The 12,106-nt window shown below is 37.0% G+C and overlaps 1 protein-coding gene across 4 annotated transcripts in view; it reads right to left on the reverse strand.

Moving 5' to 3' along the window:
* Positions 1 to 455: 455 nt before the first annotated feature.
* TRIQK (triple QxxK/R motif containing) overlaps positions 456 to 12,106 on the reverse strand; it is a 75,029-nt gene continuing 63,378 nt past the window's right edge. For all 4 annotated transcript variants that reach the window (XM_081952804.1, XM_081952803.1, XM_081952805.1 and 1 more), the window contains one exon: positions 456 to 2,354. In XM_081952804.1, coding sequence (XP_081808930.1) covers positions 2,241 to 2,354 — 114 coding nt within the window. In that variant the 3' untranslated portion in view covers positions 456 to 2,240. The remainder of the gene's footprint in view (positions 2,355 to 12,106) is intronic.

Below are 12,106 nucleotides of genomic sequence, written 5' to 3' on the forward strand. Positions count from 1 at the left end.
CGCCGTTAGTTTCCCACCAAAGTGGTCCCTATTTTTCTACTTGCATTTTTACATGCTTTCAAACTGTTAGGTTGGCAGAAGCTGGGACAAGTAACGGGAGCTCACTGTTATGCAGCGCTAGGGATTCAAACTGCTGATCTTTCTGATTGGCAAGCTCAGCGTCTTAGCCACTGAGCCACCGTGTCCTTTTCCCATATAGATATGTTGTCATTAAAAATGAGTAAAATATGACTATTTGATCTCTTCTTTCAATTTCTGTTGACAACACGAAGGTTTTATTTCTTAGTAAGGTGAAACTTTTCCCTTTCCATAAAAAGATGTAGTAGAGCATGAGTCAATGGTAGCTCGAGGTTGTCCTTTCTGTGAGACCATGTTGCATAGTACCCATCCCACTTTTTTTAGAGGATTTGGAATAAATTTCCCTTGTTATTGAGTCTGGTTTTTCTCACAAACAGTAGTATTCAAACATTGTTTAATTTGATGTTAGGAAATACATTCAAATATATCGCACATCTCTGATATCTTTTGTGTTTTGGTTTAATGTTAACTTTTATTCTAATAGAATCCCCAGTTGTTTTTTCTAAAAGAAACTTTGAACTCAAGGTAGCCATTGGAAATTGTTTTTAAAATATATAAATAAAAAGTACTCTGTTGACACCTGCACTTGCAGAAGTGCAACCAGCTTGGTAGAATTTTTGAATATGCGTATTTCAGTTGTTTCCATTTAACTCAAAAAGGCCTTTTATTTGAATTAGATTGTGCTCTGTATTCTACTCTTAATAGACCGACTGTGAAACATTTTTATTTCTAGGGCTTTACTACAGAGCTAATATGCATGTTCTTCACATAGTATTAAGATCAATTATTGTGTTCTACAAAAAAGAAAGTTTTAAAAGATTCCTAATGAAGTGGAATGTAGGCATGTGGTTTGCTGTCCTATTAAAACCAAAAGTATAAGAAATGTGGTATTGATACATTGGTCCAATGGTACAAAGAGGAAGCCCTTATAATGTTGTAATGACAGAACTGTGCATAAGACGCTCACTTCCTGGTAAATCAGTTCAACTTATAAAGCAAAGTATGCTATAGATAGTCCTCAACTTATGACTGGTCATTAAATGACCATTAGAAATTATGACGATGAGCTGTAGTGGCGCAGTGGTTAGAATGCAGTATTGCAGGCCAATTCTGCTACCTACCAGGGGTTTGATCCTGACCATCTCAAGGTTGACTCCGCCTTCCATCCTTCCAAGGTCGGTAAAATGAGGACCTAGATTGTTGGGGGGGCAATATGCTGACTCTGTAAACCACTTATAGAGGTCAGTAAAGGACTGTGAAGTGGTATACTGTATAAGTCTAAGTGCTATTGCTATGATGAACTTCCCCAACATTTCTTATGACCTAGTTTTGCAGTCAGATGACGGTCAGATGATCACATTTTGGTGCTGGGCAACTGTTCTGCATTTGCATCCTACAGTTACATCACCAATCACATGGCGATTTATGTTTTTTGCTTGAAACCAGCATTAAAACCTGCATTAAAATGCCCATTGGGTACAATGGGTTTGCTTAACAATGGCAATATTCACTTAAAAATTCACTACCAAAAAAGTCATAAAATTGGGTGCAGTCACAAGGTGACCCACTTAAAAAGTGGCATGACTTACGACTCTAATTCTGTGCTCAATTACAATCGTAGGTCAAGGACCAGCTATATACAGTTTTTAATCCCAGATTTACCATGCATGACTCACATACATTCAGCACACTTAAATTCTTTTTGTGTTGGAGATAAGAATTAAAAACGTGCTGAATCACTCACAACAATTAGTACGATCTGGATGTAATAGAAATATGTGTATAGATATGAAATTATATTGGTTTCTGTTTGAGTCATATCTGTAATTTGTATTTGTTTGCCAAGCTCTAAGGAAATCTAATTCTTTTCACCCACACAATAACACTAATGAATATACAAAATTGTTTTCTGGAATGAAATATTTCCAGCTTAAAAAAGAAATGAGGAAAAAGGTCAACTTTAGCCAATAAACCACAGTTTGAAAAGGAGAAGAACCTCATTAATATCTGTAAGTCTGGCAGAGATAGTCTCGAGTGTATTGTTAATTTCAGAGTTGCAGGAACTGATTCCCATTTTGTCCACTTTCATGACGAGCAGCTGTTCATGGCTGAAGCAGACAAGAGTAATGCTTTTCTAGAAGAAATCTTCGAAAACAGTTTAGCTAATGTCCATCTTTTTCCAGGCCTAGGTCGTCTTCTTCAGAAAGGTTAAGATAAAAGAAAGCATAACATGCCAATAAGAATAACAATATAGCCACAAGGACAAGGCTGACTTCCTGTATTAAAGAGAGAGAGAGAGAGAGAAAAAGAATTAAGCATCATTTTAAGTTAAGTAAGATGTAATATTTACATTTATAAATATAAAGATTATAATCAGTAATAGCCACTGAGATCCTCCAAATACTTTTAACACAGACCATAATACTGCAATTTATGCAGGAGGCTGAGCTTGTCAATCAGAAGGTTGGCAGTTCAGCAGTTCGAATCCCTAGCACCATGTAACGGAGTGAGCTCCCATGACTTGTTCCAGCTTCTCCAACCAAGCAGTTCAAAAGCACGTTAAAAAATGCAAGTAGAAAAATAGGGACCACTTTGGTGGGAAGGCAACAATACACCGTGCGCCTTCGGCATTTAGTCAAGCCGGCCACATGTCCACGGAAACATATTTGGATAGCACTCGCTCTTCAGCTTAGAAACAGAGGTGACACTGCCCCCTAGAGCCAGAAATGACTAGCACGCATGTGCGGGGGAACCGTTACCTTTACCTAAGTATTACATTTGAAGTTTTTTGTTTTTAATCTTGTACCCAAGAGAATCATAACACCTGGCAATATCTATCTGGATAGAAGATTATGAGCAAATTTAAGGGCTATAGATTGCACTACTAATTTTTTTTAACAACAATCCTGAAATAAGGCAATTGAAAACCACTTCTGTATTGCTATCAAGTAAACTATCTTAATGCATCTACATAATCAGAAGATTTCAGGGAGTTTTTGTTTTTATTTTGAACTCCAGAGCCTATATCTTAACACAATATTATTTTGAAAGAGCTACTTTTTGTCAATATTTTCTAGACCAAGGCTATGAAATTAGTTAGCAAAGCTGGGAGATTGGTTAGTAACTCTTGAAAATGCAGGCAGTGGTGAGGGATTTGGGGTGTTATACTTCAGCAGAAAGCTATTTCAGATTATGGCTTCCAACCTGTTCTAGACTATGAAATGACATATCATAAACACACCTGAAATATTATGTGGAGATCTGTAGAAGCAGAAGTCAGCTGGGGAATTTAGTTCTTCCTGCCACAATCTTAATGAAACTCATTTCTCACCTCCCACTAGACACACAATTTGTCAGAGGATGCTGTTTCAAACTGGAATAAAAGCTCTTATTATTGCCAGCCTTTATGGTAACACAAGGGACATTTTTGACTGGAATCAGGATCACCCACATTGTGGTTTCAGTCTTGCTTGGGGTTATATAGCTATATTAGGGGTCAGCAACGTTTTCTATTGGTGGACAGCATCATGATTTCACATATGCATAAGAGGCTATGTGATGTACTAGTTACAGCACTAGACTGGAGTGAGTAGACCCAAGTTCTATATCGCATTTAGGAATGGAAATCAGCTGGATGACTTTGGACCAAACAATCCCACTTTGGCTTAGAATAAAAAAAAAAAAACATATTTATTTATTTATTTATTTATTTCTTGGATTTCTAAACCGCCCCCTCTCCCAAAAAGGGACTCGGGGCGGTGTACAGTCAAATGCAGATAAAAATACAATAATATAAAACAGTTAAATACATTTGGGTGGAGGAGATAAGGCTGTACAAGAAATAAATATACCATAAAAACCCTAAAAACATCCCCAATTAAAATACCCAAACCCAATTAAAATATATCCCCAGGAGGTAAAACTAAGAGAGTGCCAGGCCAGCTGATTGAAATAGGTGAGTCTTTAATTTTTGACGGAAGGAACGGAGGTCGGTGGTAGTTCGAATATCAGGGGGGAGGTCATTCCAGAGGGTTGGGCCCATCACAGAGAAGGACCTACTCCTAGGTGTCGCCCGCTGGCATTGCAGAATGAAGAGGCATTCATTCTGCAGAATATTGAGATTCTCGGTCATCCAGTTCATGGTTGTCCCAAAGGTGCTTTTTCAAGAAGCAACTGGACTTTCTTTGTTTTTTCTTGAAGATGTTTCCCTTCTCATCCAAGAAGCTTTTTCAGTTCTGACTGAATGGTGGGGAATTCTCCATTCTTGTTGTTAGTTGCAAAGTCATGTCCGACCCATTGTGACCCCATGGACAACCTTCCTCCAGCCTTCCTGTCCTCTACCATCCTCTGGAGTCCATTTAAGCCCCTGCTTCAGTGACTTCATCCAGCCACCTCATTCTCTGTTGTCCCATTCTTCTTTTGCCCACAATCTTTCCCAGCATTAGGCTCTTCTCCAGTGAATCCTTCCTTCTCATCAGGTGACCAAAATATTTGAGTTTCATCTTCAGGGTCTGGCCTTCTAAAGAGCAGTCAGGGTTCATCTCCTCTAGGACTGACTGGTTTGATCGCCTTGCAGTCCAAGGGACTCGCAGGAGTCTTCTCCAGCCCATAGTCCAAAGGCCTCAATTCTTTGGCACTCCGCCTTTCTTATGGTCCAACCTTCACAGCCATACATGGCAACTGGAAAAACCATAGCCTTGACTATACACACTTTTGTTGGCAGGGTGATGTCTCTGTTTTTTAGTATGCTGTCTAGATTCGTCATTGCTTTCCTCCCCAGGAGCATCTTTTAATTTCTTGGCTGCAGTCCCCATTTGCAGTGATCTTGGAGCCAGGAAAATAAAATCTCTCACTACCTCCATTTCTTCCCCATCTATTTGCCAGGAATTGAGAAGGTTGGATGACATAATCTTAGTTTTCTTAATGTTGAGTTTCAAGCCAACTTTTTCACTCTCCTCCTTCACCCGCATCAAGAGGCTCTTTAGTTCCTCTTCACTTTCTGCCACTAGAGTGGTATCATATGCATATCTGAGGTTGTTGATATTTCTCCTGGCAATCTTAATTCCAACTTTTGATTCATCTAGCCCCACCTTTCTCATGATGTGCTCTGCATATAAGTTAAATAGGCAGGGTGACAGTATGCAGCCTTGCTGGACTCCTTTCCCAATTTTGAACCAATCAGTGGTTCTGTGTCCAGTTCTCACTGTTGCTTCTTGACCTGCATATAGGTTTCTCAAGAGAAAATAAGATGGTCTGGAAATCCCATCTCTTTAAGAACTTACAATACAATGCAATAGCAGAGTTGGAAGGGACCTTGGAGGTCTTCTAGTCTAACCCCATGCCTAGGCAGGAAACCCATACCGTTTCAGGCAAATGGCTATCCAACATCTTCTTAAAGACTTCCAGTGTTGGAGCATTCACAACCTCTGGAGGCCAGCTGTTCCACTGATTAATTGTTCTAACTGTCAGGAAATTTCTCCTCAGTTCTAAGTTGCTTCTCTCTTTGATTAGTTTCCACCCATTGCTTCTTGTTCTACCCTCAGGTGCCTTGGAGAATAGTTTGACTCCCTCTTCTTTGTGGCAACCTCTGAGATATTGGAACACTTCTATCCTGTCACCCCTAGTCCTTCTTTTCATTCATGATCTTGATTCTATCCCTCTGTTTATGCAGCCTAGAACTGTATTGGCTTTTTTGGCAGCTGCTGCACTTCTGGCTCATATTTAAATGGTTATCCACTAGGACTCCAAGATCCCTTTCCCAGTTACTACTGTTGAGCAAGGTACCACCTATACTGTACCTGTGCATTTTATTTTTGTTGCCTAACTGTAGAACCTTACTCTTTTCACCATTGAATGTCATTTTATTAGATGGTGCCCAATGTTCAAGTTTGTCAAGATCCTTCTGTATCTTTAGCCTATCTTCTGGAGTTTTGGCTATTCCTGCCAACTTGGTGTCATCTGCAAATTTGATGAGTTTCCATTTATTCCCTCATCCAAATAATTGATGAAGATGTTGAAGAGTACTGGGCCCAAAACAGAGCCTTGGGGTACTCCACTGCATACCTCCCTCCTTGAAGATGCAGTTCCATTGAGGACTACACGTTGAGTGCGGTTGGTCAGCCAGTTATGAATCCATCTGGTGGTATGCTGTCAAACCCACATTATTCTGCTTTATCTAGTAGTAGGTTATGGTCTACCTTATCAAATGCCTTAGTGAAGTCCAAGTAAACTATATCGACGGCATTCCTCTGGTCCACTAATTTTGTCACATTATCAAATAATGCTGGCATGATCTGTTTTTGACAAACCCATGTTGGCTTTTGGCTATTACTTTGTTTGCTTCTAGATGTTCGCTAATTCGTTGCTTGATTATCTTTAATTCGTTGCTTGGTTATCTTTTGCCACAATTTGTTGTGATTCAAGGATTTAGCATAGTCAATGAAGCAGAAGTATATGTTTTTCTGGAATTCCCTAGCTTTCCCCATGATCCGAATTCCCCATCATGCAGTCAAAACTGAAGTAGCTTCTTGGATCAGAAGTGAAACGTCTTCAAATAAAAACAAAGAATCTCCATTTGCCTCTTGAAAAAGCACCTTTAGGACATTTATTCTTCATGGGACTGATTCAGAGGTGTGTGTGTGTGTGTGTGTGTGTGTGTGTGTGTGTATACATGCATACATGGAATATATGCAAACATATGGTATTTTTGATTAAGTAATTGTTTAGCCTAGAAAGTTTCATTCTGAAAAATGTTTGCAACAATGGGCAATCATTCTAATTTGTGAGAGGCAGAATTCACAGAAGACTTTAGGGTCATTTAATATTTTATGCCATCCAGTCATAAAAGAATATAGCTCTTTAAATTCTTTCAGATTTAAAAAGCAATGTGCCTACTGCATTTTCAAAACAACTGAAATCCATAACAGGTACGTAAAACTTGTGAAAGTTATGGATTTTATGGAAGGTATAATTATCGCTCAGCTCTCAAATTTGCAGCATGAAGACACGATATCCAATTTTTAAATAAAATAAAACACCATTTTATCAATAATGATTTAGATAAAGTAACAAGAGGAGGAGAAAAGAGATAAATGGGATTTGGAAACAGATTTCTTCTGCATTACATAAATCAGAATTGACTGAATGATTTTCTCAAAGCAATGATTTTATTTTCATGAACATTAAAAAAAACAATCTGGTGGAGGGCGGGGCTGACTTCGCTAAGACATGACATGCAATCTTGGGGCTCCAGGATTGCTGTTGATATCTCTGCTGCTGGACGGTCCTTTTGGACTTAAACCGTCCCGTAGAGATAGTGATAGAGAAGGGCACATCCTGCTGATCTCAGGGACATCGCAAAGTTTCTGATTGATCCAGGAGAAGCTCTTTTTTCTGGCGAAAGAGAAGCAGCCATTGAAGCTGCAGAAGGTTGGGACAGCCCCTGAACAAGAAGAAAAGCAGGAGAGAGAGTGTGTCGAAATGGTGAGATAAAATTTTACTATTAGAGAAGAAAACACCCAAAAAGACTTAAGAGTAAAATTAAAATTGAAGACAGAAGAGAGCACGCTGCGAATTAAGCCTGAATTAAACTTAGTGTGTTATCTTTTTTTAAAATTTTGCAGGTTTTTTAATGGATGGAACTTTTACAAATGCCTCTTACTTTTTAAATTGGACTGGTTTCTTTTTTCCCTCTTCTATTTTTTTCTTTTTTCATAATTGTGGATTATGATTTTCTTTCTCTTCTTTTCACAACGCTTGGTTGGATTGTTTGCTTTAAAGCACTTTTTTTCTTTTTTTAAGCTCAGAATTTAAAAAGAGGGGTAGAGGCAGAGGAAAAAGAAGAAACACTGCCATCTAGAGGCTGGGGGCTTGGAAACATTGTTTTTTATTATCCCCTGTTAACAATTGACTCATATCTAGTACTTCAAGGCTCTTGATTTTGTTTATTGAAAGGGATAGTGGGAAGAGTATGAAATGTTTATGCAGGTGCTCTTCTGGAGTACTATCAATAGCTGGACTGGAGTGAAGAGAAAACCTTGACCTGGAAGATTATAGTGACCTGGTTTGAAACTTAACAAAAAAGCTTTGGATGTTTTAGTGGCAGTGTTTATAACCTGGAAGAATGGTGCAACATGAATAAGAAAAAGAATTAACATTGCAAATGATTATGTTTGAAATTCAAAAAGTACAAATAAGTCCAAAAAACATTGAAAAGATGGAAAACGTAGAACAAAAAAGAGAAAAAATAGAAGGAACAGTTGACAATATCTATAAAATGATGATGAAATTTGAAGATAGTGTTCAAAAAATTGATGTATTTTCCATCAATTTTTTGAACTCTATCTTCAAATTTCATCAACAAATATCAACAAAGAAAATTGTTGATATTGACAGCAAATCGAGCGTGGTTGGAAACGACAGGAGTGGAATGTTGAAAGGAGAGATTAATGAACTGGAACCCTATCTCAAACCTCAAAACATGGAAGAAGAAAAGGGAGAAAATTTGGCAGAAACAATGAGAGAAATTCTGGCAGAAGCACCGGTGATAACTAAAGACAAGCGGAGGGAAGGAACAGATGGAGGGTTTCGAGTCTTTACAAGATACGCAAGGAACAACAAGGTGCCAAGAGAAGTCCACATAAGACTTATCAAGAAAACAGTTAGAATACAAATACCACAAATGGCAAGAGATATAGGATTGCACTACTACTAGAAGGATACAGGATGAAGAAATGAAATGTTAGAATAAAAATTGAGTTAAATTTAGTTAAATTTAGAGTATCATGTAAAAAATAAAGTATTAATAGTTATAGCTAAATAAATGATTAATAATAATAATAATGCATACACACACACACACACATTAGATTGATAATATGAAATTTTATATAAATTGTAAGTGAGGATTTCAGAGAGGATGCTTAAAAACTTTGTTATAAAAGATAAATAATTCTATATAGAATAGAATAGAAAGATGTAATACTATTGGATGATTTCAGGATGATGAAAATGCCATAATATAAATTTATCTTAAATTTAGAATAATTTACATAAAAAGGATGTAATAATAGCTATAGTCAAATGAACGTTTAATAACCATAACAGTTGTATACATATTAGAATGATGATGTGTCTTTATGTAAATTGCAAATGAAGACTGTTGTGAGAAAGCACAAAAGCTTTGTAACCAATCAACACACTGTAAGCAATTGGAGAAGGGTTTTTATTTTGTGTGTGTTTGTTTGTATGTTTTATGTCTGTCTAAAAATAAAAACTTTACAAAAAAACTAACTTAAAAGGAAGAACATTGTTCTAAAGAGTTAAATTTCTGTCTACCTCTGAGAATGGGGAGATATGCTGGGTGATATGACATGTTCAACATACTTTACTTACATATACAGGAATCCATTTCATATTTTTGCAGTAGTTTAGATGCATAATTCAGTATATGCCATTTACACACTTTTCAATTATCGCTTCCTTGGGCTAAGGTTCTCTGTGGGTTATCATTCTGCAGATAACCCAAATTTTCTTTTCCATACAAATAATTTGACTCATGAACTCTTTTTTTAAAACCCTATTTATATTGCCGGTGTTCTATTACCAATCACCATTTTTGTAAAGAATCTAAGAAGGCTATTTTAAGCTTCAGTATCATCTTCTGGTTTCATCTAAGAGAATTAAAAACACAGATCATCTCCAAAATTATTCTAGGAAACCCCAGCAGCAGATCATCGAACATCTCAAAAAAACACAATGCATGAATGGCACACAACTACAAGCTTCTTCTGCTCAGGAGCGGATCCTACCATCTCCCTGGATGTTATAGTTTCTACTGTGCCTGCTTTTTCCATTTCATTTTGCCTGGTAGCTGGCTTTCTCCCTAGGCTAAACTAGCTTCAAAATTGGACCCAGTTGATTAATGGATTTGTTACGTATTTCTCTCATTATATTAAAACTCACCAAAATTCCATCGTGCATTGAACTCCTCTGGAAATTATAGGAAATGTCCTTCTTTTTCCACTTGTGTTTTTAAACTGAATCCTAGAAGCTCAAACTTTCTTAGTAAAAAAATAGAATTGGTGTACAAAATTGCCTTAAAGTCAGCTTGTTTATCCCTGTTGACCTCATATTGGAGCACGCCATGCTTTCTTTTCTTTTTAAAATATATATAATAAATGTTTTTCAACAAAATTAAAAACTACAAATGTTGAATTAAAGAAGAATAAAGAAAAGTAATAAGAAATGAAAGAGAAACAGAGAAGAAAAACTAGAAAAGGAGAGGAGGGGAGGGGAGGAGAGAAAAGAAAGGAAGATTCTAAAGGTTTCTGATCTTCTTGAAAGTGGTTATAGATACTGTACCTTTATAAGAGCCATAGCGACGCAGTGGTTAGAATGGAGTACTGCATGCTAACTCATTGCTCACTCCATTAGTTCAATCCTGACTGGCTAAAGGTTGACTCAGCCTTCCATCCTTCCGAGGTTGGTAAAATAAGGACACAGATTGTTGGGGGCAATATGCTGACTCTGTAAAACCGCTTAGAGTGGGCTGTAAAGCACTATAAAGTGGTATATAGATCTCTCTCTCTCTCTCTCTCTCTCTCTCTCTCTCGTTACATCATAATTTCTTTCTGTAAGCTAACTTTTTAAATCTTGAAACAATAAATCACAAATTTATTTTTCTCTTTTTTTCAACAAAGTCCACAAGGGATTTCCAGTTACTAATAAATATAATTATTGATCTTTTTCTAATCCAACAAGTTAAGTTTGCCATCTCTGCTAGTTCTGTCATCTTCACAGACCAATCATCCAACATATATTTCAGAGTCTTTCCATTTTTGCACATACAACACTTTCACAGCAATAATCTTATATAAACATAATTTTCCATGGTTCTTTTCTAATTGACTGTTATTAAGCAGCAAAAAAAGATCCTGATTTTAGTTGACCATTGATTTATAAAAAAAAATCTATACCATTATATGTAATTGAAACCCAAAATTTCTGGCTTTTTTATAAGTCCACCATGCATGATAAAATGATTCCTCGTGTTGTCCACATTTCCAACTTAAATCTGAAGTACCTTTATACATTTTAGACCATTTTTCCGGAGTTACACACCAATGGTACATTACTTTATAACAAATTTCTTTTAAGTTATAACGTAATATAAATGTCAATCATTTTAACCACAAATTTTCACAGTGTTCAATCAATGTTATTTTCAAAGTTCTTAGTCCATCTTCTCATAATCTTCTGCTTGTTCGTCTTCCGTTTCAGGTTTCAATAAAGGTTTATGTATGTCAGCATAATTACATGTTTTCTGTTTTCAGATGTTAGCACTAAATCTTAATAATTTAATGTTTCCTATGAAATCAGCCTTTGTCAAGCTGATGTCCTCCAATTATAGAAATTCCAGTTTCTTGGATCAGTGGCTATTTAGAATAGAATATAGAATAACACAGTTGGAAGGGACCTTGGATGTCTTTTAGTCCAACCCCCTGCTTAGGCAGGAAACCCTACACCACTTCAGACAAATGGTTATCCAACATCTTCTTAAAAACTTCCAGTGTTGTAGCATTCACAACTTCTGAAGGCAAGTTATTCCACTGATTAATTGTTCTGGCTGTCAGGAAATTTCTCCTCAGTTCTAAATTGCTTCTCTCCTTGATTAGTTTCTTCCCATTTCTTCTTGTTCTACCCTCAGGTGCTTTGGAGAATAGCTTGATTCCCTCTGCTATCATGGCTCCCCTAGTCTTTCTTTCTTTTCATTAAACTAGACATACCCAGTTCTCCCTATGTTTTAGCCTCCAGTCCCCTAATCATCTTTGTTGCTCTTCTCTGCACTCTTTCTAGAGTCTCCACATCTTTTCTACATCGTGGTGACCAAAACTGGATCCAGTATTCCAAGTCTGGCCTTACCAAAGCATTATAAAGTGGTATTAACACTTCACATGATCTTGATTCTATCCCTCTGCAGGGAATTCTATCCCTATGCAGCCTAGAAATGTGTTGGCTTTTTTTAGCA

Source organism: Natrix helvetica (assembly GCF_964273705.1).
Source record: "Natrix helvetica genome assembly, chromosome: 4".
NCBI lineage: Eukaryota > Metazoa > Chordata > Lepidosauria > Squamata > Natricidae > Natrix > Natrix helvetica.